This window comes from the organism of the source record quoted next, unplaced genomic scaffold, assembly GCF_019419815.1.
Source record: "Pyrus x bretschneideri cultivar Hongxiangsu unplaced genomic scaffold, Pyrus_bretschneideri_v1 Contig1, whole genome shotgun sequence".
Taxonomy (NCBI): domain Eukaryota; kingdom Viridiplantae; phylum Streptophyta; class Magnoliopsida; order Rosales; family Rosaceae; genus Pyrus; species Pyrus x bretschneideri.
Genome location: NW_025999390.1, coordinates 2,422,414 through 2,446,902, shown reverse-complemented (window position 1 = coordinate 2,446,902; position 24,489 = coordinate 2,422,414). Strand labels below are relative to the sequence as shown.

General features: G+C 36.9%; 5 protein-coding genes across 5 annotated transcripts; 3 read left to right on the top strand and 2 right to left on the bottom strand.

Annotated features, from left to right (window-relative positions):
- Positions 1-506: 506 nt before the first annotated feature.
- LOC103953347 (protein TIC 55, chloroplastic-like) lies at positions 507-2,944 on the top strand. The gene is made up of 3 exons (XM_009365093.3): positions 507-1,111; positions 1,348-1,450; positions 1,662-2,944. Exons 1-3 carry the CDS (start codon positions 609-611, stop codon positions 2,781-2,783), a joined length of 1,728 nt encoding a protein of 575 aa, XP_009363368.2. The 5' UTR covers positions 507-608; the 3' UTR covers positions 2,784-2,944.
- Positions 2,945-3,040: 96 nt separating this feature from the next.
- On the bottom strand, positions 3,041-10,388 carry LOC103953337 (dynamin-related protein 3A). The gene is made up of 19 exons (XM_009365085.3): positions 9,690-10,388; positions 9,325-9,607; positions 9,222-9,250; positions 9,041-9,142; positions 8,837-8,905; positions 8,700-8,759; positions 8,447-8,560; positions 7,921-7,969; positions 7,063-7,172; positions 6,680-6,772; positions 6,480-6,572; positions 6,239-6,376; positions 5,629-5,715; positions 4,727-4,769; positions 4,442-4,566; positions 4,187-4,330; positions 4,029-4,081; positions 3,680-3,779; positions 3,041-3,419 (listed from the first exon to the last, which is right to left on the bottom strand). Exons 1-19 carry the CDS (start codon positions 10,065-10,067, stop codon positions 3,378-3,380), a joined length of 2,112 nt encoding a protein of 703 aa, XP_009363360.2. The 5' UTR covers positions 10,068-10,388; the 3' UTR covers positions 3,041-3,377.
- Positions 10,389-11,573: 1,185 nt separating this feature from the next.
- LOC103953329 lies at positions 11,574-13,320 on the top strand. Its single transcript, XM_009365074.3, has 4 exons — positions 11,574-11,854; positions 11,935-12,060; positions 12,539-12,578; positions 13,177-13,320. Exons 1-4 carry the CDS (start codon positions 11,630-11,632, stop codon positions 13,239-13,241), a joined length of 456 nt encoding a protein of 151 aa, XP_009363349.2. The 5' UTR covers positions 11,574-11,629; the 3' UTR covers positions 13,242-13,320.
- Positions 13,321-13,366: 46 nt separating this feature from the next.
- Positions 13,367-14,786, bottom strand: LOC103953319 (chaperone protein DnaJ). The gene is given in 4 exon segments (XM_009365063.3): positions 13,367-13,715; positions 13,830-13,937; positions 13,939-13,980; positions 14,412-14,786. Coding segments are annotated over 4 exon segments (456 nt in total). The 5' UTR covers positions 14,640-14,786; the 3' UTR covers positions 13,367-13,637.
- Positions 14,787-18,169: 3,383 nt separating this feature from the next.
- Positions 18,170-18,979, top strand: LOC103953310 (VQ motif-containing protein 4). Its single transcript, XM_009365054.3, has one exon. The coding sequence runs from the start codon at positions 18,211-18,213 to the stop codon at positions 18,754-18,756; it is 546 nt and encodes a 181-aa protein (XP_009363329.1). The 5' UTR covers positions 18,170-18,210; the 3' UTR covers positions 18,757-18,979.
- Positions 18,980-24,489: the final 5,510 nt, after the last annotated feature.

Sequence of the window (24,489 nt, the reverse complement as noted above, 5' to 3'; positions counted from 1 at the left end):
TTCATGATTTACATAACTCCAAATTTACAATGAGTTCTACATCCATATTATTTGCAACTACATAGTAACGGTATCCCGAGCACAACGAGGAGATAAAAGTAGTGTTTGAAAGTATATGAGTTGCTACATTCGGTTTTTTGTTTATCAATAAGGAGTAAAATTGATGTTGGAGTTCACTAACCTAGTCATCTCTAACAACCTTTCACAAAAGCATGAGCCTCATGTATTATAGTTCAACTTCCACTCGACAACCTCAAGTGATCTACAATCAATTAATTCCACTCAGCGTGAGAGTTGCCTTACTCAGTTAAACATGCCTAATATCTTCTCACACACTTGAAATAGGGTTTGTTTTACTATTGTAAATGATGTTTAGTACCTAAAGGGGACATGTGTACGTGTGAAACTTAATCAGTCTTAGAACTATTTCTTGTTGACTGACCAAACTCGAAACATTATGTGGCTAACATAAGTGCAACAAGCAAATAAGCAACCCCGAACAGAGTTTCACTCTCTCACTCCTCCCTCTCTCCTCTCTCTCTCTCTAGAATCACATATTCACATGGCTTTATTTCCTCCTTAGCTTTCCCCCTCTTCCTTTTATTTCCATGTCACCATCTTCTTCCTCCCTTGTTTCCTCCCCAACTCAATCAAACATGGTTTCAAACATGGCTTTGTTCCACCCCCTCTTCTCCCATTCCACCTCCCTCCACCTCCCCCAAACCCCCAAGCAACCACAGCCGCTCAAACTCCTCTTATGTCTCTCCCCACCAACCCATCCCCGACCCTTCATTCCTTCCAGAAAGATGAGCTTCAGCAGCATCAAGTGTGCTGCAGTTGCAGACACCACACCTCCTCCTGCCGCTTCACCGCCGCTTGATGAGGATCAGGAGGATCACAAGGTACTGGTGGGTCCAACCACCGAGGCGGAGAGGAGGGGAGAGAGGGTGGCGGCGGATTATGATTGGACGGAGGAATGGTACCCTCTGTACCTCACCCAGGACATTCCGGAAGATGCTCCTCTGGGTCTCACGGTGTTTGATAAGCAGCTTGTGCTCTATAGGGACGGCAATGGAGAGCTCCAGTGCTACCAGGATCGCTGCCCCCACAGGTAACTGTGTCTTTTGATTCTAGATTCTTCTAGATATTTGAAGCTCAAGTGGCTAATTTAGAGTCCAAAATAGTTGTTAGTGTTGTATTAACTTACTAACTGGTTAAAGCTTAGAGAGCTACTGTGCATGTTTATGTTGTAACGTTTTTTAATTTAAATGTATAAAAATAGTTCGCGTCGTAATAACTTACTAACTAGTTATGACTTGTGAGTCATGACAATCCACTCTTAGCTAGGTTGGCGAAACTATCGGAAGGGCAGCTGATTGATGGAAGGTTGGAATGTTTGTATCATGGTTGGCAATTTGAAGGCCAAGGAAAATGTGTAAAGATTCCTCAGGTCTGTGTCTCTCGTCTTTTGTTCACGCACTAACAAGGACGAGATGCTACTGTGAGTCTGATAGTATCTCGAGCTAATTACGCACTGTTTTTTGAGAAAATAAAAAAGCATGGCAATTTATGATTAGCTGGGATACCTTCGTAGTGATAGAGACTCCTGAATCAGTGTCTGTTAACTATGTTGAGTGCCTAATTATGTTTTTGTACTACAGCTTCCAACCGATGCGAAAATTCCGAAATCAGCTTGCGCGAAGACATACAAGGTGAGGGACTCACAAGGGGTTGTGTGGGTTTGGATGTCTCACAAGACACCACCAAACCCGGCTAAGATTCCATGGTTTGAGAACTTCGCTCGGCCGGGGTTTCAAGACACTTCAACGACTAATGAGCTCCCTTATGATCACTCCATACTTCTGGAGAATCTCATGGATCCTGCCCATGTTCCAATCTCACATGACAGGACGGATTGGAGTGCGAAAAGGGAAGATGCTCAACCATTGCGTTTTGAGGTCACTGAACGAACTGATCGAGGATTCGCAGGCTGGTGGGGCAAGGCAACTGATCCATCGGCGAAAAGCTTCTTGAGGTTTGAGGCACCATGCTCTCTTCAAAACAACAGGGAAATTGTTGATGAAAAAACTGGGGAAAAACACTACTTTTCAGGTCTATTTCTTTGTAGACCAACTGGACAAGGGAAGTCTATGCTCATTGTGAGATTTGGTGGAACAAAAAGGTCCCCGGTCGCGAAACTGTTTCCGAAATGGTACTTTCATCAGAATGCAGGCAAGGTTTTCGAGCAAGATATGGGATTTCTTTCGTCGCAAAACGAGATACTCATGAAGGAAAAAGTACCCACCAAAGAGCTGTACATTAACCTGAAATCTTCAGATACTTGGGTGGCTGAATACCGAAAATGGATGGACAAAGTAGGGCATGGAATGCCTTACCATTTCGGACACAGCACAATCTCGTTGCCCAAAGAACCGGCTGTTGTGGAACACGCACCAGCCGGACTTGTAGCCGGTGGTTCTGCGTCTTTCCCGGCAAAGGGAGGCATTGGATCCATGCACGCTCCAAACTTGGCCAACCGGTACTTCCGGCACGTGGTCCACTGCAAAATCTGCAGAGACGTTGTCAAAGCTTTCCAAGCATGGCAAAAGGGCCTCACTGCTGTTGCTGTTGCATTTGCTGCATTGGCAATTCTTGTCTCAGGCAGGCAGTGGAAGGCCATTCTATTAGTCTCAGCAGCAATCAGCTCTGCTGGGGTTTATGCATGCTCGTACGCGGTGGCGTTGAACACAACAAACTTCGTAAGGACGCATAGGAGATTGTGAACTGCCGGGAAGACGATTTGAAATTATAAATTTGTACTTTTTATACGTTTGGATTCTCATTGGAAGCTTAAGATGCAACCTTTGTTGTGGCTTTCTCAAAACTATCATGGCCGAGTGGCCTAACTCGCATCTGCGTTATCAGATAGTTCCGTTATCTTGTATACCTTGCTTGCAAAATATACTCACACCCATTTTTCACTAGTTAAAGAAAAACGTCTTTAAAACCGAAACTTTTGCAGCACCGATCAAAACTCCCAACACATACAACTCATCTATTTTGAACCGACTCTTTAATCATCATACAACTTATTCATTCCATATGCAAAAAATGATACAGGAGGAGGAAGCTGTACAACCTGGTAATCACTAATGCTAATCGCCTAATGGACCACCATAATACTAGTATATTTGATATCAACTCCATGTGGACAATGCCTGATTTTCTTGTCGAAATGATCTTCAAGCTGTGGTGTCAGTCGTGTATGGCATGGAAAACGAATGGTGTGTGAACTGGCTCACCTCAGATGTTTTGTGCAGATGAGGCAAAGTACTCGGAATCCTTGACAGTCCAACCGAAAAATCAGTGCCAATACTTTAAGTTTGGGTTGAAACATCAAATTCGACCTTCTCGAGTGTCTAGATCAAGCAAACAGTTCAAGTTTACTCATTGGAAAAGAAAACCAACAAGAATTTCTACATAATAACATACAATCTATGAAATCCTAGGAGTAAAACTATACGAATTAAGAGAACTCAACAGGGGGATTACTCAATAAGGCTTCCAAGAGCCCTTCTTTGTGAATTTTGGGTCCATGAAAAACATAGAACCAAGGTAAAAAGAAGGCATGGAAAGCAGGCAGGCATTTACTGCTCAAACATTAAAAGTTTAAAATTACCTGAAGAGATTGCTTCAAAACTTCGAACAACTTTTGGTCACATTTTCTTTTTGAATCAAGTTCATCATGCTCCTTCAACAGTTCTTCAAACAGGTTCTCCCTGCATAATTAGCATAAGCAAATCACCCTCGAAGTTCCAATCAACAGTATGCCGCAAAACCAACAGAAACACATTCATGCAGGATATCGAGTAATTCACAGAAGTCATGCCGGTAATGCAGTGCTTTTGTTTGTGTTACAAATGCAGTCCATGTGTCTTCACATAGTCATAATAGAGACTAAAAATGTCGTATGATGGCCTGAAAAAGGACTGTATTCCCGCTTTTCAACAACAGCATACGTGCCATACCTGTACAGTTTTTGAATAAAGCCCGTTTGAAGGTTTTTTATCGTAGAGTTGACCTATGCCACAGTAAGAAAGATACATGTTAATGTACTTCATAGTAACCAGTAATATAATTACTAACATATTGAAAGAAAAAAAGAAGAAGAAGAAAATAGGTATACCAGAAAGTGCATTATAGCTTTTGGAACTAGGTCTTGAATGTTCTTTCTGACAATGTCATAATAGGATTTCAACAGTAATTTGGTTACAATAATTTCCGCTGCTTCATTTTCTGTCGTTTCAACTGGCCTTAAGATGGATGGTGGCTGAAATCAGCAAGGACAGAGGGAAAAACAAAGGGGTCACATTTAAATTCTAAAATGAATAAGTAGATAATAAGTTATAAAGAAATAAAATTCTGTGAACCACAGATGTACCTCTCTCAAATTGATTGTAGAGGGCATTGACTCCGAATGACGTTGTTCACCAAAAGGTCTACCAGACTGTACACCTGATGTACTACTCGCAAATATAGATGGAATACCCCAAGTCCTCGTAGAACCTGTTAACAAAATTCATTGATCTTAGCAATGGCAGATTAATAGATAGACATACCATCACACACACACACACATATACACAAGAATCATGTTAACAAAATCAAGCAGGTTTCAATATCCCAAAGGTAGCAGAATGCTTGGATATAGTAGACATGAGTTTACCAGAAGATACAGAATTCTCGTTCTTCAGCTGAGGACGACTTCCCTGCCAAACACAAAAACTATATTAAGATCGAAGGTATCCTATGAAAGAAAAAAGATAGCCAAAAGTAGTAAGGCCCTCCAAACTAGCTTTCACAAATCTAAGTTTACCCCCATTCACTTGGATTCGCAAATTAACTTTTAGCTAACTTGAAAACTGATTTAAAAGGAAAGCACTGCTCGTAACCAGAGTTTTCTTCACTCCTGTAATATTGTCAACTAAAAATGAACAGCATACTTGGTAAGGTAAAATTCCATTCATAACTATCTTAGCCTGAACAGTTCAAGATGTCTGGCCTTCAACATCCGTAACACCATGAAACATACAAGAACAACTTTTAGGTATACCAGATAATTGAAAAACCCTTTTATATGAGATCTAATGATGATTGGGTTGAATAATAGTGCAAAGACAATAACGAATAAATTGCGTTACCCTAAAAAAAGGAATATAGCATGCAACCACTCTAAATCTATTGATATGAACTTGATGATAGAGATCATACAAAAAGTTCTCTCGATGAGAATGAAGAACCAAATCCCAACAACTTTTTCCTTTCTCAAAATAAGAACGAAAAATACACTAAACAGAAATCTCCATAGACTGTCAATAAAAAATAAAGCCACCACTGTATATTTTACTTTTCTGATCTCTCAGATCATATCAAACCGAGATTTCAAATTCATAATTGACTTGGGGTAATATGAAAGGACTTCTGTAACAAAAACAAAACATAGGACTGTAAGATTAAAGAAACTGAAAGTTCATGACAATATATTTGCTATGAATCCAACACATGATCAGGATTCAGGACCGCTTCACCATGTATAAAATTATCATACACCAATGTTGTAGAAGATACCTGTTGTGCTTTCAACTGTTGCATAGCAAGCTCAGAAGCTTTCTTCCCACCTATAAAACATGGATGCGAAGTGTTTATACAATCCACCTGAATGGAAGAAAGTTGGGCAATCAGCATTTGAGTAAATGTGAAGCATGTAAATCTGAGCAATCACTTAAAAGAAAACATATATTATCAGTGAAGAGATAAGTACTAAGCACAATTTTGTGTGATATGACCAACAGATCTAAGAATTGACCATTTTCATTTCAAGAGTGTCACGTTGAATAGAACACACCATTGGTAGTAAGAACCACCCGAAAGCGAAATTAAGGGTTGAGAAAAATATAGGATACCATACACTGCAGAGTTGAAAATTTACTGTATTGCCAAAATGTTAGAATCGCAATTTTTTCCAAGGGTTGAGGAAGGTGCCTTTTTTTGTTTTACCAGTTACTATTTACTATTGCGAACTCAATTTGATTAGATTTTAGAATATTCCGGTATTTTAACACTATTTTGAGAGTCCATGAAATCATTTTAACAAAATCTGTACATACATGTCAGCCTAGATTTTAATTTTTAGTGAATAAACTTTAGTCTTAATTTAACAAGGCTAACAAAGAGATACCTCCATCTCAATAAGATTTTCTATCATCCTCTGAGCAGGCTTTGCACCTTCCCGCAAAAAGTTTATCATGATTTCATCCATATGCTTTCTCAAAACTGGAAACCTTTGCAACTCAATAACCTCGCAAGCGCGGCTTATCTGCAGGGGAAATTATATCTTCTTGATTATACTTACACGTCAGGATTCATGGACATACTATAAGAATTCCATAAGCACCACAGGTGCATAAATCATATCTCACCTTAACTAGTTCATCGTAAACAAAACGCAGACACTGACAGCTTGGGTCTAGCAATCGAGCAATTTGTCTTCTTACTAAAGTTTCAAATGGGACCTAACAATAATTCAGAAACATATCAGGCAATGCTGAGTAGAACCAAGGCATCGGCGTTATACTAGGGAAGATGCAAAACTACAGCATGTAATCATCATTATACTCACCTCAGGCACAAATAGAGCATTTTTTGCACCAGAAGCATTTTGAATAGCCGTTCGAATATCATCATCAGTTAGATCGTTGGAGGGGTCCACACCCTACAATTCCTGAGAGTTAGTATAGCCAATCTGATGGTACATGTCTTACACTGGAACATTAATTCTACAACTCGGTGCCTTGAAAATGTTATACATAAGTACTACAGGTTTTCTTCAAGACAAATTTCACGGTACGCTGACACCAAACAAATATGCAGAAGACAGCAACTGACTGACATAGTAGTCTATGGTTTTAGATTAAAACTTACCAAAACGACGAAGCAGTATAAACAATTAACAAAGGTCATTTAAGAAATTGCATGTTTAGAAAAAACTATAGTGCATTGTACCTCCAAGCTTTTTACAAAAATTGACTGGAGAATGTAGTGGATCCTGGCTCCTCCTGACAATTCTTTTGTTGACATCTCCTGACTTTTTCCCTCCACCATGGCAGCAAAAGCTGTCCATTAGTGAGAGAGAGAGAGAGAGAGAGAGAGAGAGAGAGAGAGAAGGAACATTAACAGCATCAGTGAAAACAGCTAAGATGAAAATAACAACAAACAAGATAGTACTTGAACAGCATGCTCTATTAGTATAAATGTCCTAAAAACAAGTTGCTTAGAATCATAAAAACCATGATTACAAAAATTAAAGAAAACTACAAGACTTTAGAGAAAGGCTTTCCTTGTACATTAATTTCAGTCGAGCCACATGGTTAAGTCCATTTGACATCATTGTTATTTTCCACAAACGCATAGTTTCTCAGGTCAGTAAAGTTCATATGATAAGGTAAGCGGTAATATTAACTTAGTCTGAGAGAAAAAAAATATATTAGAGAAATCAACTTGACAGTATTTCTCACTCGTGCAAATTGGATTGGGTGGATTTCCTTCCAGCTCTACTGCACCCTAACCCCATTGCAGGAATTTCTTTCACTATCACACGCTTCATAACCAGTCACAGAAACGCCTGATAGCTTTCACTACTAAATACTCTTCGAGAAGTTAGCTAATGTAATACGGTTCTCTCTCTCTCTATGACAAATACAAATCCAATTCTTGGGAAAAAAAAAAAAGAAAAAAAAAGGGCACTAACAAATCTAAGAAAGACAAATTAAGTGGTCCTTTGAGGAATATCATACATGATTCCAAGTCATGCAGGCAAGTAAAAGATTGACATTTAACAAATAACACACATCGAAATATCACCTTCACAATATTTTGTCAAAATGTTCAACAAAATCATTCCCTGATCCATCTGGTTCAGGACAAGTGACAAAAAATGGTTAGAAACAACTAAAAAGTGAAGAGTATATAATCTATTCCAATAACAAGAGAAAGTAAGAGGGGTAAGTTTTTGAATGTGAATGCATCTTTCTATGCACTTTGCTATGTGCAGCAGCAATTTCAAGTTTTCAAACCAATAACAACAAAATCCCAATTACTTACTAAGATCAAAAGTATAAGTCTTCCATCATGGTGCACAGTCAACACTATCTAGCAAAATATCTTTATAGAGTGGTCATGAATATAAATAAAAAAGAAGAGGACAAGCGTCCTGCCAATGTGATTAAGAAAAAATGATGACGCAAATGCGCACTGGACTTGGACATAGTGTTTGGATTTTAATGCAACAATTCAACTATATGTAGGGAACAGTTGTTTTCTAACTCTCTGCATGCATTAAAAATGCAGTAGAAAATACCAGCAGCTCATAAGTTGTTTTGCAACTCACTTTAGTTCCTAAAGGTAGCCCATATGCTTGCAATTCTTTCGAAACAGAAACCATTTGAGAATTCAACCGAGCCTTGAAATCGGGGAGAACCCTTCTGATATGCTGCTCCAGAATCTAACACAGAAATCGACCATGACAACAGTGCAAAAACAAATAGAGTACGCAATAATATAAAATAAAAAATGATACATAACCACCTAAGAATTTCATTTCCCTTCAGTATAACTTTGTTATGCCTTTGGTTCATACCAACCTGATTCAACTTCCTTGCTAACTGGGGCATGCCGCAATGATCCAAGAGATTACTATATACCTTTAACATGTAATAAAGATGTTAAGTGCCAAGACAAACAATTATCATTTTTCTCTAATAAAGAAAGCAAACAGTACAGGGTGCCTATTGAAGAATTTCTCCTCATAAGCAAGGGCAGCAGCAATCCCACGGTTTTTATTGATGTCCTGTGTCACAAGAATAACACTTAAGTAATAGAGCCTGAACCTTGCACCCACATTTTCTTTTGTAAGAGTAAAACTTAGCAATGTACTAAACAAAACAAATGGATGCTACAAAGAAGCTATTTGAACAATTCATACCTCCTGGCTACGATTCACAACACCAACATAACCGAGCTGCAGCGGAATAGTTTTCCCAAGCAAAAAGTCACAAGCATCGGTGCCCCTGTCCATTATATCAAGCTACAGATAGAACAACATTGTCATATTATACAACAACTGAGGCATCTAATAAACCGGAGTCTAAGAGGAGATCACAAACCTTGGTGATCACACCGATTGTTCGAAAACCTGATAATACATTTGCGTCAGTACACTATGTATTCGATGTAAAAGTCGAATTCATAAGTAAAATGTGCAGGTACCAGTCGGGTCGGCTTCTCTAGCCATCTGTAGCGCATCGGAGTTTGCCAAATCCGAATTCGCAGGACTAACCGCCAATATAATACAGTTTTGCTGGATAATATAGTGCATAATCATCTTCCTAACCATTGCTTCTATGTTTCTTGGTTGATCTCCCACCGGAACTTTCGTGATTCCAGGCAAATCAACGAGAGTCATATTAAGCACATTCGGAGAGGTAATCTTCAGCCGGATTTGCTTATCCGAAACCCCTTTGTTCAATCCGGCCTCCCTATCCGTCTCCGCCTGCGCTGACAAAACAATGGTCAATTTATCACAAACCAGTAAACTAGAAGCAGCATTGATGAAGAAGAAGCTCAATCCGTACCTGAATTTCGCGGCGGATTGCGGAGAAGTCGTAGAAGTGTTTACCGGGCAAGTGGCGGAACTCGCCCCGTTCTGTGTGTTCATCACCGGGCATCGCCGCGCGATTCTCGAGCATCAGCACGAGCGGCCGCCGAGTGCAGATGTCGCGGCCGCGGGGGAGGAAGTCGCGGCCAACGAGGGCTTCGAGGACGCTCGATTTCCCGCTGCTCTGGCTTCCCACGACCGCCACTTGAGGCAGCGAAATCTGCGGCATATCGCTGCCCACCGGCGCGAGAATGTCCTGGAGCTTGTTGATCATCAGAATTAGCGACGTTCCAATCGTCACTGAAGGTCTTGGAGCGGTCGCCGAGGAGTGGACTTCCATAGCTTTTTCTCCCATAGTGTGATTTTAGAGAGAGAAAACTTACACTGTGATTACTGAGAGTAAGGTAGAGAGAGTGAGAGAGAGAGAGAGAGAGAGAGAGGGTTTTGAAGGTGGAGGTTTAAAGCGTCTGCCACAGTTTAGCTGGTGTTTCTTGGAGAAGAAGGAAGCAGAAAGTGGAGGGGGGTCTGTTTCTGTTTCTTCAAATTCCACTGGTTATTCCTTTGCACAGTAAGATTTTCAAGCATCTAATACCACGCGTAGTCAAGTAAAGCTTTCCGATATATTTCATATATTTGTGTTGCTTTTGTTATGTTCATGGTATAATTTCATTTGTATCCTTAAGAAACTATTGTAGGCTTTGAATTTGAATGGAAGTGGTGAGCACTGGAGATGAAGAGAGGAAGCCAACTTATTGTTATTGCAGAAGTAGCTATGCCATACATAGAGATTGCAGAAAGGCAACTTATAGTTATCTTGGACATTCTTCACTCTGCATTACCAAAGGCTTGATTGAAAATTTTGCTTCTATTGTAAAGTACAAGAGGTTGTAGGCAAAGTTATTGAGTTAGATAGTTTTGGATCCTGTTGGTTTCTGCAAAACAAATTTTTTGTGTGTAATTTTGAATCTACAGATTCTATGCTTATTAATTTTGAATTTGCAGAAAAGTTGTGCTTGTAATGTAAGCATGTATTGGCATGAAATCTCATTCTCCAACCAAGGCTCTCTTGCTTTTGTCTTAACATCAAAACATGATATAAAACAGAGCAATGTAAAATGCTTATCAGAAACAAAGGCATCTTAAAAGCAGTTAGGAGGGGGTGGGAAAGGCAACAGAAAAAGTTTGGAAAATTAGCTTTAAAGATGCTTTGGAGCTGTTGGTGAGGTGACAGAATCTAGAGCATTAAATTAACTTGTCATAAAATCAATAGCTGAAAAAATAAAAGGGGATGGAAGGGATGAAAAGTAGGAGGCGAGACAATCTTGATCTTTTTACTCTTGTTTGAATGAAGTCCAAGCCCAACCGCATCAAGTTCAAGTGTCAAATGGCTTGAGGTACCTTGTTTGGTTTTTTACAAGTGATACCAAACACTTGTGGTTAAAAGTGTTTTCAGATAATAACAAGTTGTTTTTTTGACCGCAGTATGTAGAAATGTTAAAATCAGTTTTAGATGAAAAGCACTTTGATGTGAAAAATACTTTGGAAGTTCTTCTTGGAGAAGCATCTGCCTCTTCAAGAAACACATGTAAAGCTTTTTGAATGAACCGATAAAAGGTGGTCAAAGCACTAATAGTAATATTTGTCCTTAAAGGTTAACGGTCATTCTAGGAAAGCAAATAGCATCTACTTTTCCGAAAGTTCTACGCGGGTTTTGCTAAAATCAGAGATCAAGAGATTGCTTCAAGGTAACCCACCCGTGTCGGTCATCATCCTGGAAGCAATTGGGCCTCTAATGTACAGTTATTTATAAATGGGCCTGAAATTCGGCCCATTTCTGCAAAAGCAAAATTCAAAACCGCCATTAGTTACAGAGCGAGCAGAAAACCCTAGGAGAGAGAGAAGTGAAGCTCTGAGGAGATGCGACACGTAAGCGAACACCACGAAGCGACGGACGGCTTGGTGAAGCTGCTGACGAAAGCGAACCACGATCTGACGGTGGTTCAGCACCGGCTCGAGAGGGAGTTCCAGCAAATCTACCCGGACAATGCAAACCCGATGAAGCTGGTTTCGAGGATAAAGAAGATTCAAGAAGAATTGTTGACCTTGGAAGATCACTGCCGCCAACTTCTCTCTGCCAAACAGGTCATGTTCAAAAAATTTCAGCTGAAATTGGGCAATTTTTAGTTTTCTATTTTGATTTTTGGGTTTTGGTTGGTTTGAAGGATTTGATTGATAAGGCGAGGACGACTCTGGTTGGGAATAGAAATCAGTTGCAGCGGATGGAGACGTCGATGGGAGTTTTCGCCGACGCTGATTCGGATGATTCTGCTTTTGCTAACTTCAATCAGGTTAGTTTCTTTTGTATACGTTTCATTTTCATTACCATGTGTGTAAATGTTGGAGCCAGCCGATTGATAGACTGGTAGTCAGAGTGAATCCAAATTTTATGCATCGGTTGCGTTAATATGCCGAAATGCTGGTGAATGCTTGATTTGATTTCGACGAAATGAATGCTGGTAATCGAATTTTTTAGTATGTGTGTTGTTTGTTGTTGTTAGCGGTACACCTATGTGAACGGTTGTCTAGTTTTCCAGATGGTGTTCGAGTATTTGCACCATTTTCCAGCAAGCAACCAAGATTAAACACTATTGCTAGGCAATGTTTCTAAAGAAATGCCTGTCCACAGATATCCCGGGGCGGGTAGCTCTGTTCTTCGGATAAAGCAGCAGAATTATGCCTTGCTACATTCTCAGCCACTTCACCTTTCTTACTTTTTTCGGTCTTATTTAGAATATAAGCTTATCACCACATTGATCTTTTATGCAGGTCGTTGATGAGTGGACGGCTCAAGTCAGATCAAAAACAGGTAAACTCTTACCGTTAACACTGTAATTACCGTTGTCGTTCAGTACTACGGTCTGGTGATATTCTTCTTCATTTGAAAGTGAGAGATCTTAGGTTTGAATCTCATGGATGACAAATTCGATACCAAATTAGGCTACCCATTGTGTGGCTTAGCCGAACTCTCTATTCCTTTAGTGTAAAAATAGTGATGCATTAAAGAAAAAAACTGCTGGGTGTAGATATTAGTACTTCGTCGGTAAATTAGGGAAGGGGTATCAAAATTGGTCCTATTTGTTTCTATAGAATAAGGAACAGAAGGAAATTCTCCATGTCTTGTGTTGCTGTTCAACTTTTTCGTGAACTATGGATTTGTCAATTATGTTGGTAGTTATTGGCCAGTTTTAGGCTTTGTTTCGATTTTATTTCCCTCTTTTGGTGCAAGAGCATGTCATGCTCGGGCTTGCTATTGCGATGAAATATTATTTTTGAGAGATGCAAAAACTCAAGATGGAATGCTCTTCGTTGATGGTGACTCCATGGTTTACGGTTTAGAATGTAAAGTCAGCAGTAGGTTTATATGGAGTTTTTTAAAGTATCTTGACAAAGCCTTGTTTGTGCAGGGGATGAGAATTGCGATTCGGATTCGGAGGATATCAATCAGTTGCTCTTTTCGGCTATAGTCTAAGGCAACTGGTCTTGTTCAGTGATGTTCATGTGTATATCTGAATACGTTCGGTTTGAATATGAATATGCATTGTATTGGATACCCTGATACTGCAACAGTAAATCAGTATTATACACAGAATCAACGATGGCGTGCAAAACTTCATATCAATATTTCTAACAATAAATCAATTTGATAACAGAACCAGTCGAGGCAACGATAGTTTTACATTCCAAAAACTAAGATGAATGAGGCAAACTAGTTAAGGGTGATGCTCTGTGGGCTAATTTAACTACACAATTTAAAGAATAAGCAACTTTCAAAACTTGAGAAACGAAGAACTGTTACTACATGATTAAGATGTTACTACAATTTGTGTAGTCGCTCCGAGGGTTGAAGCTTACGGAGAGTAGGCGACTACTTGGAAATAGGTGGCTGACCTAACCACTTGGCACGAAAGCCCGTTCCTTTACAGTCGGAACAACGCATTGAACCCTGGAGAAACAGGAGACAGGTTTTTGTCATGTACTATTTATAGCAGAAAATACAAATGCATATCGGAAATTGAAGACGGTAGTAAGAATCACTGACTGTGGCGAGATGACTTACCTTTCCGGTACAAATAACGCAAGTTGTACTTTTCGGAGAGACTTGGCAAAGCATGTTATCACCGAGAATAAAGAAGCCTGTACCGGCACACCATTTGCACTCAGTATGTACCATTCGAGTTGCAAGAAGAACAAGCAATAGGCCTCGGTTGCTGCAAGTACCAAAAACATGGAGGATTTAGACAACAACCAATAGATTTGTGTGGGTGATTTTGAATGCTGTTCTCGTAGCACCTAAACTAAACCAAATTATATCCATGTTCTATCCTTCTATTACACCAAGCACAGCTAAATTTCATCTGAAATGATTTCCGCACTCGCTTTTTCTCCCTCTTTTTTCCTAGTCGTTGGATTGAGTAAATCAAATGAGAATCGAGCGACAAAACAAACGGAAAAATGCATAAGGTACGTTTCATCAAGATTCAATCATGAAATTTTCACTCCATTAGGGTTTTGGTCAGACCTAATTATCGAATTCAATCTCATTAAATATCATTTCTAAATAAAACCAGACCCAATTTACCGAAGACAGAGTCATTTAATACGAATTACCTCAGAGATTAACTCAGTTGATAGGAATTACCTTAGAGATTAACCAAGCTTTTTCCATGCGATTAGCGAAATTCGATGAACTTTCATACGAGTCCACAGCGGAAGCTCGCACGCCGCAAACCCTTCTGAAGGACCTCGTGCTTGTACCGTAAGGTACGACAACCCCAACGCGATTTAGAGCTCCCAACGACGTTGGAAAGCCGTCGTTTTGAATCGGTCTGGCCACAATCGACGGCCTGCAGCACACACAGCTCGCCATTTTCCTCCTCGTCTTCTTCAAGTCTGGAATCTAGAGAGAGAGAGAGAGAGAGTCTGTTTGCTTCTTTTTTCTTGGTTTGCGTGGCGGTTTTTTTTAATGGTTTTCTTGTGGCCCAAAGCTGACCAAAACCTTCCGTCATTTTTGAGATGGAAAACAAGGATAGCCCACTTTTTTTAATTGGTCTGTGGACTTTGCAAGCGGCTTTAGAATGGGTCGGAATCAAATTTACGTTTTCTAGTGCCAGACTTTATATTTCCTTAATACAACATTTAAATTTTAAACACAACATTTAAATTTGTCATAAACTTAGCTTACTAAGAGCATTGCAAAGGAGATGTTAAATTTTAAATATAACATTTAAATTTGATGGTTTATGTAGACGTTATATTGAAAACTGATAGCCACTCATATTCTTACAGCAAAACCTAATTTTAATATTGAATGAGAGCTCATCTATTAAAACTCAAAAGCTTAATTTAACAGCAACGTCAAATTAGGCAGCAAGAGCCAAGAGGCTATTCCACATGAGAAATGAAGCATTGGTTGGAGAAAGTTTTGTTGCTTTTTTTTACCGTTGAATGTCTACTTGGCACATTTGAAATCTTTTTCGGATATGCTCTAACTTGTTCTTTATTTTTTCAAATATTATGTCTATAGTTTCATTATTAATCCCAAACTTTTCCTTTCTAATGGTTATTATACTTAAATATTTGTTTTTCTGGTTGACAACAAGGTATCAAGCCCAAAAAAAAAAAAAAGATTACATTAGAATATCACGAGGCACGAGATTCTAGTTATATCTACAACAAGAAAGAACTTGCTCAAAAAAGACAAGACCCAAATTGCATGATAAACTCAAACGAGCCAAATCATTAATAGCAAAACTCTTTTATGCTAATTATATCGAATTTCACAAGGTCAACTTTACAGCATAAGAGTACGAAAATTCAACACTAAAAATATAGTTTTTGTTGGAAATTTTAATAATATTATTATTATATTAAATTTATTAATTGAATGGAAATTAGAAGTTGAGCCTTTTGGTGGAGAGATATGTCTTGCAACTTTTGACTATTCATGAATAGTCACATACTTTCCAAAGAGATGTCTCACATTCTATAAATAGGGAAGCCCCTATAATCACTAAGAGAACTTTTCATTGTTTTACGTAATCATACCTATAGTGCATGAAATATTAGAGAGTCTCATTAAGTCCATATGAAAGAGTTTTTAACACAATCGTGGTTCATGGAGCCTTGTGATTTGGAGTGCTACTATTACAAGGACGTGGTTGTTGTATCTTGGAAGATATGCGCCGATCAACCATGAGCACCGTAGTGGGGCGTAAACTTGTCTTAATGACAAAGTGTCCAACACTTGCCTCGACCATATTTTCTAGGTTTTTCTAATCCATTATGTCATGTTCATTTAACATGGGTTACTCATGTGCATGCATTATTGTGATATATAATCGCATGAATTATTTCTTGATTTTATATGTGATTTAATATAGCAAGTAGACCCTAATTTTTCTAACAGTTTTTACTAAACCATTCATGCGTACGTTGAGACAGAATACGGTTCGTGTGCCTTTTTGTCTAATCAAATAAAATGCTCAATACAATTTAGAAATTAGAATCAGAGCTTACTAATTGTGTCTGCCGGCGGCTTAATTTAAAATTTTAAACGACACAAATTGCGTCTAATGGATTGAAGCATATCCATCACTGCGCACAAAAAAGAGATGTCACAAAAAGGGGAAGAACGAGTTGGGAGGGTGAGTGTCTAGGTACAATATTAATAAAAAAACAATAATTTGTACCACATTTAATTAAACAAAGGAGGCAATTAGCTAGAAGAACATATAGTTGGACTTTGGAGTGTCATTAAGTATATATGCATCTGTCACTCGTAAGATTATAGACATGGCTCCATGCACTCACTCACTTTTATGTAAAGAATGATAAACGAATAACAAAGCTTCGCTGTTTATTAACGAGAATAAGATATTTGTTATGAATAAGGCGATATTCTAATTTATTTTAACATGTAAAAAGAGTTGAATTCAAGTGGACACATCCTGTAAACTCGCCTAACCCCAATGTGAGTGTGGGATGAAATGCTTAATTTATAACTAGAGGTATTTGAATCTCTCTCTTATTGACAAATGAAAAATAAGATGGAGAAGTACCAATAAATTGTTTATGTGCGGGGAGTGACATAGATGCTAAAGTCCTCAAATGTTATATATATCTTCCCACCAATTGAAATTGCAAAGACTCCAATCTCCATTGGAAGTACTTTTAAAATAATTGAAAACGTTCTTGATGAGATTGATTTTGAACCAATTTTTAGTAAAAATACAACTAAATTATGAAAAAAATACTTAAAGTTATTTCTTAACACATAATTGGTACTTCTTACAGAAAATACTTCAAGTATTTTTGGAACTCAAAACACTTTAAAAAGCATTTTCGGTTATTTTAAAAGTATTATCGAACGAGGCAATCATTGTAAAGCTATATGATATATTTTTAGGGTGCAAACGGTGGTGAATAATTCTCGAGACTTTGAAACAAAATCCTAGCAAGAGATAAGGTTTGATGTGTAAGTCTAAATCTACTGTGTCTATTTTCCTCCCCCCTTTTATAATTTATTTCCTTTATCTTTCCTGTGTGTGTTTGATTGAATATTCCAAACCAGCGGTCTGAACATAAAGGAAATTCAGGCAAAGCCCATTATTTAGTTAATTAATTAGTAACCTAAATTTACACCACACCCAAGACGTACTCATCCAGTGAATCCTGTATCATTTTTGCAAAAAGCTCGAGTCTTTTTTTTTTCTTTCTTTCTAGAAAGCCTCTTGATTCTTTCTCACGCAACAAATTATGCTTCAGATAAGTAAGAATTAGATGACTAATTAAAAACACGTTGCATACAAGTTCTTCTATAGATGATGACTTGATTTGTTATCTTTCTAACATAAGTAAAATACTGTTAATTAAGATGATATAAATAATAAAATTTATAGTTTTTAACCATTTTTTTCATGAAATGAGTTATGTACACATTTTTTTCGTTTTGAACACTCATTTTTCATTTTTGATATTTAAACTGAATGTCAAAGAAGATTAATAACAAAAATAAAACAAAAAGGCGTAAGAAAACGAGCGTGCATAAATCATTTTTCATTTTTAAAATACGTATATATGCCCATAACAATAAAAGATTTTTCAATATGATCGGAATACGAGATTATACAACATGTGTTATTATACAAATAGTGAGATATGTGTGTCAAAAAATTTAACTTACAAAATAAAATTTTCACCACTTATATAAAAACACGTAATGTACCACCCGTGTTCCAGTTAGAATGAAAAATTTCTCCATAACAACATTCACCCAAAGTCACCATTATAAAAGATCATGCTTTTTCAACACTAGTCTCTCATTCTGTCATTCATATCACACATACGTTCCGTCTCTCCCAAACTCCCAACAAAAGCATAAAGCATGAATTACATAACTTTAGTTTAGTAAATCTCTGTCTCTCTCTCTCACTCTAAAAATGGAAAGACATCATCACTCACTACAAGGCAACAGCAACCTCTGTTCACCAACATCGTCACCCACAACCTTCGTTCAGGCAGACACAAACAATTTCAGAGACCTCGTTCAGAAGCTCACCGGCTTATCCGGCAACTCGGAAAAGCTCCCGGTCACCCACCCAGCAAGGCACTACCCTAAAGCACCCACCACTCCCGGTGACCTAACAAGCCCCCGCCGGTCACCGTTCAAGCTCCAAGAGCGGAGACATACCATGAGAAAGCTGGAGATCAAGCTCAGCCTCGCCACCCTTCACGGCTCTCAGCCGATTCCGAGTCCAATCACACCACTCGGGTTCGACTCGTTTTCATTCCCGAGTTCAGGGTCCGAGTCGCCGTCGTCTCCCGCGGCGGTGGCGGAGGAGGACAAGGCAATTGCGGAGAAGGGTTTTTATTTGCACCCTTCGCCGCTCAGTACGCCCAGAGGGGCCGAGCCGCCCGAGCTGCTGACTCTGTTTCCACTGAGTTCACCCAGTCATCTTAATCACGAGTCTCTGCGGTCCTCCTAAATATTAAATAATTTAAATTACATATCAAATTTCTGTCGACCAAAATATAATGTATTTTCTTTTTTCTGATAGATTTTTTAGATTTCTGTAATACCAGTATATAATTATATATGTGTGTGAGACTTTTCTGTTTGTATGGAATTTTTGGATTTAAAAGCTGTGACTGTCATGACTGAGTTGATCAACTGAAACTGCAAATTATATATCGACGTTTTTGGACTGAGTTATTAATTATTAATACATTATCGGGAAATAATTTATGTTTGTCATATTTTTTTTTTCACACACACATTAATTTTTGTTCTTCTTTTTAATTTTTGAGAAAATATTAATTTTTGTCTTAAAATTCTATTTTTAGTGTAAATATTTGTTTTTGATAAGACGATAACATTAGTGATTAGTTGTTAGATTAAAGAATCAATAGGGTTCAAACCAACTCCCAAATACAAAAAAACAACTCATTTCCACTATTGTGGTAAAAGATCATTTGCATTTTTAGTGTAAATATTAAAAATAAACAAAAGTGTACATAAGCCGAAAATAAAAATGAATATTATTTCCCTTATCATTTCATTTACGGCAGGATATTTATTAGATCACATCTTTTATTACCATAAACAAATATTTTAGCAAATTAAGCCGCCATTGAATCGAGACTTTTAAAATATGTCAAGTATGGAATACGAATGTGCTGTGTAAGACCACTATCTTGTCACTCATTGCTGCCACTGTTTATAGAAAACTTGTGTGGTAATTGCCAAGAGTGGTTGATGATTTATTTTCGTTCGTTGAAGTTTTGTATTCAATTTTCTCATCTTACAATATTTATAATTAAAAAAAAGTATTCAATTTTCTCATCTTACAACAGCTATCATAAGAAAAAGTAAATTCATACAAATCTGACAAATTTATAACACTAAATAATAAACTATCAGATTTTGCTTGCAACATGCAATTTATGCTTTATCGTTCTGTTTTGTTTCAATCGTTACCTACTACGAAACCGGTGCAATGAAAAATATTATAAACTGGTCAATCAAATAATCTGTAAGGAAATTCTAATGATGCAGACCCATTTTATTTTGTTAATAGTTTGGAAAAACGAAATCCAACCCGAATCATTGCCACTTATCTTAGCAAAACTTCGAGCTTTAGTAATCATGGCCGTCCGAAGCCTGGGAATGGGATACTCAACGGCGGCTATCTTTTCCCGCAGTAGGCTTTTCTGGTAGATTTCCGGTACGAAAACGATCAATGCATGGTTTCTTCAGTTCACACGAACAAGTCTTTGGTGGACTTGTCGACAGATTCAGGCCACACCCGTCCAATCATTATTTCTGGTTGCTTTAATTTTGCTACAATTGGTCTTATTAAGGTAAAAGCAAATGAATTTTGAGTTGAAAAAAATGCTAAAAAGACAAAATAATTAACTCTGTATAGTTAAAAGAGAGATTATATTCACACACCTCAAATTACTTCTCCCACACTCTTTTAATTTTTTAATATTTTCTACACACCACTAACACTTGATAGAAAAATATTAAAAAATTAAAAAGGTGTGGAAGAAGTCATTTGGGGTGTGTGAATATCATTTCCTAGTTAAAAAGATTATTTATTTTCTTTTATATAAAACGATATTATATAAGCGGATGGAAGGCGAGTTTGTCCTCACAATGAGTTAGAAATAATATGGTTCAAATTTGCTTTTAGCAAGAATCGAACCTAAAATCTTTCACTTACAAGTGAAGAGAAATATCACTAAATCGTAGTACTAAATGACTATATAAAAACGATATTAAACACTCAATTTTTTAAGAGCTCGTTTGAAAAGTGCTTTTAAATGATTGAAAACGTTTTTTTTTTTTAACAAATTATATTATCTATGCTAAGTGGATGAGAGAGTAGGCTGAGCCTCACAATGGGCTAGCAATAATATGGTTCAAATTCGCATTTGACAAAAATCAAACCTAAGACCTCTCACTTACAAGTAAATCGGAATACCACTAGACCGTAATATTAAGTAGCTGATTGAAACCATTTTTAGAGAAAATATTTTTGGGTCCCAAAATAAAAGTGTTTAATTCTTCAGAATTAACTTGCATTTTTACTAATGACTGATTTCAAAATCAAAATGTTTTTTCATTTATTTAAAAGTACTTCCCAAACGAGCATTAAAAATATCTAAGGTATTCAAACTTACGTACAAAGAAAAGTTGGACGCGGAATTGGACAAGAACATGTAGTGTGGTATAATTTGTATTCTTAATCGTTGAATTTTGTTTGAGTCTAAGTAGTAAGTACATCACTGAAATCAAGGTCTAAAATGATTGGGATTTTTCACATCCTTGTCTGTTCACTGCTTTCTACCAATTTCTCCACTTCTCCCAGTCTTTAATTCTTGTACGTTTTTGCCATTGGATTGGTTTCGGACGCTTCTGCGTTCCTTTCACATGCATTTTTCCAAGAGATGAACTTTGTTGTTGACGATTTGATTCTCCCTCACAAGTCATAAACCAAGTGGTCAATGAATCATTATCCTCTCTTTTTGAAATTAGGTCGTTTCTTTTGCTCATTAGTCAATGAATCCATCATAAGCCTGTCTAAAATGATTGGCACTACATTTTCTTCCGCACCCTATAACTAAGCTTCATGGAACTACTTAATAGAAGTCGTATACGTGACATGTTTACTTATTTAAAACGAGGAAAGCTATATGAATTCTTGAAGTCACGGACATTAAAGAACATCGACTACTAGATCTCCTAATCAATTTACTTCATGACTTACCAAGTATTAAATTACGAACTGTGTTTATTGTGTAATTGTCATTTAATGCAAGAGAAGTTAAAAATTAGAATACTTTTAAGTAAGAGATATTAGATTTAAATCTCGAGATTAGTGAGTTCACAACTAATTTATTGTCTCACTCGCTCAATGTAAATAATATAACTGTATAAAAAAAAATACATATATATATTAACAAACGTACAAAAAACAATTGTAACAATTTAAAATGCATTTTAAGTAAGTAAGCGTGTTATTAGTGTAAAAGAAACAAAAATATGCATGTTGGTTAATAACGTAGTAAATAGGGCGTTAGATTTCTATCCATGCGTTTCGAATTCGAAACTTTCCTCTTTCGTATTTAATATAATAATTTTGAACTCTCCCTTCTCATAATAATAGTAAAATTAAAATAAAAGACAAAAAATGAGAAAAACTATAAGATTCATGATGGAATACGGGGTTGAAAATAGAACGACAGGAGGGTAGCGAGTCAAGCGTGTCGTATGGAGGAGATATGAGATTGTCAATATCACACTTATTTCTTCATGTCTAAAAGTTAAAGCTTCATGGTCCAGCAAAGAAGGAAAAGCAAGGATTAAGTTGGTACATTACTATTGGTTACTTAGAAAAATATAAATTAAGTAACTGGTTACTAAATGATAATATGGGGACAGTTGCCATGAACAAAGTTTTGAAACCTATGCCAAAAAGCACAGTAAAAATAAAGGAAAACTAATGAAAATAATTTGAAAACTTTGAGTTTTAACGATAAGGACAAAATAAGGGTAAAGTGAATAGTACCATGATTGACTTTTTAGTGTAAAAATATGATTTTTCGTTAAAGTAAACAGTACCGAGAGCTTTTCGTTAAAATTCTCTAAAAATAATTATGTCATTTCTTACCAAAATTGTTACCACTTTGAATTTTGGGGAAGCATAATATTGTGGAATTTGGATCATCCAGAGTGATTTGTCCTTAGTTAATTATCCTTAATAAAGAAATTAATAATTTATTGTAATTTGGCTGAGTTGCATTGCATGTTGTTCTTAGTTAAAGTGCATAAGAGCATCTTCAAAGAAGATGCTAAATTTTAAACATAAAATTTAAATTTGACAGCTTATGTCACATTTTGACATCTTTAAAAATTCGCTCTCCACATGATATGTTTTTATTACCTAAAACTATTATAATAAATGTTTAAAACAAAAAACAATAATAAAATGTATTTAATAATCAATTAAAAAAATATTTGAAGATGCTGTCAATTTTGGCAGAAGAGTGAGGGCTGTCAATCTATGTCATGCCACATCAGATTTGGCTTTTTGGTTAGAAAATATTGTTGCTGTCTTTTTTACTATTAGTGTTGATTTTGACATTTTTACATCTCTTTTTGAGATGCTCTAAAGTGCGTGGAGTATGGATCTAATTAATCTCAAATTTTCAAATTATCATGAAGATAATTAGTCACAAATTAAACACTGAAAATAAAATAATTATCAACTATATAAAACCTTAATAAAAAATTCATCGGATATGAAATATCCTCAAGATAATACCCAATTAACTAATCTCTCCATATAATAGAAAAGCTTTTACTTTAAGACACATAAAGTCAAGCAATTCTCAAACCAAGCCACATGAGGAAAAAATGCAGCCATGATTGAGAGAGTTGAATTCTCTGTGGTTAGGGTTTGCACATATTCTCTGATATAATAAAGCTTTTGAAATTTGTTAGTGGATTGGATCATGTGGGATGGATGAGAAGTAGTGTGATTAGATGAAAGCATTTTCTGCAAAAAGCAATAAGCACTTCTTGGCCTAGTAGCGGCTTCTACTTTTTTGTGATTGAAAAGTTCTAAATCCCTTGCAGAAAAAGGCATTGCCTTGCCCCCATAAAATCATTGCCAATGTGAGAGAAAAGAATTTGTTGCCTCTTGACATGTCAAAGTGCATTATGTGATGTCATGACCAATTTTGGGTGCATGGATCTTTTTATTTTCTTCTCAACATGAAAGATGTTTGATACTTTAATCAAATATACATTACGGGAATGAATATTCAAACTCGAATGCAGAAAGAATAACATTTGCTCTAGTCAATATGGTTGTGCCTACATTTGCATTGTTTGGATTTTGTTAGAGAAATATTTCGTATTATCTGCACATATGGTTCAATAACAAAACTCGTACCATGTGTGCGTAATCTCATATGCCCTAAGTTCAAATGAAATAGATGAACATATCTCAAGTTCAACCGGTGCCCTTGTAACTTGTTGGTTGTGTTACTTTTCAAGCTCAACGTGTCTTAAGTTCGATTACCCTCAGTCAACTGAAAAACACTAAAATTAAAGATGCTATAATTTACTTGACGCGTGTAATTTGCAGACCAATATGAAGTCATTCTATTTCGGGGTGGTTTAGCCGTTTAGGGCTTACGGATTTGGGCTTTCTCTCACAAGAATGGGCCCACCTACCTTTGATAACTGTCTTCCGACCCAACTCTTTTTATATAAATTCCGGCCCAAACTTTGGTCACCACGAGCCCAATTTCAGCAGCAAGGACACAAGTTGGTCGGTGAATCAGAAATCCAAAAGACCGGTGGTTCTGGACGGTCCGTCCATTCGAGTCAAATGGCATATAAATCACATGGGCTGCTTACAATTTACAAACACCAAAATTTAATAGGAACGAAAATCACATGGTGATTGTGCTTTTTCTACTTTTTGCTCTAACAAAAGTTGAAAGATGTGCGGATGACATTTTTATTGCAGTGTTAGAAAATTATTATGTTTATGTATCATGATACGAGTTTGATGTTCATTAGTCTTTCTTTTCTTAACAATTAACAAATTAAGTATTAACGCTATCGTTTATCAAGAAAAAAACGAAAATGTGCAAAATTCAATCAAAATACACACGTAATTTAATCTCCCGTAGCTTTCATG

Coding starts and splice junctions, on each gene's coding strand:
- LOC103953337 (XM_009365085.3), bottom strand. CDS start 10,067: ATGGGAGAAAAAGCTATGGAAGTCCACTCCTCGGCGACCGCTCCAAGA. Junction 7,970..8,446: donor GGCTACCTTTAGGAACTAAA/GTGAGTTGCAAA, acceptor GTCCTGAACCAG/ATGGATCAGGGAATGATTTT. Junction 3,780..4,028: donor TTTATTCAAAAACTGTACAG/GTATGGCACGTA, acceptor CTAATTATGCAG/GGAGAACCTGTTTGAAGAAC.
- LOC103953347 (XM_009365093.3), top strand. CDS start 609: ATGTCACCATCTTCTTCCTCCCTTGTTTCCTCCCCAACTCAATCAAAC. Junction 1,112..1,347: donor CAGGATCGCTGCCCCCACAG/GTAACTGTGTCT, acceptor ACTCTTAGCTAG/GTTGGCGAAACTATCGGAAG. Junction 1,451..1,661: donor AATGTGTAAAGATTCCTCAG/GTCTGTGTCTCT, acceptor TTTGTACTACAG/CTTCCAACCGATGCGAAAAT.
- LOC103953329 (XM_009365074.3), top strand. CDS start 11,630: ATGCGACACGTAAGCGAACACCACGAAGCGACGGACGGCTTGGTGAAG. Junction 11,855..11,934: donor AACTTCTCTCTGCCAAACAG/GTCATGTTCAAA, acceptor GTTGGTTTGAAG/GATTTGATTGATAAGGCGAG. Junction 12,061..12,538: donor CTTTTGCTAACTTCAATCAG/GTTAGTTTCTTT, acceptor TCTTTTATGCAG/GTCGTTGATGAGTGGACGGC.
- LOC103953310 (XM_009365054.3), top strand. CDS start 18,211: ATGGAAAGACATCATCACTCACTACAAGGCAACAGCAACCTCTGTTCA.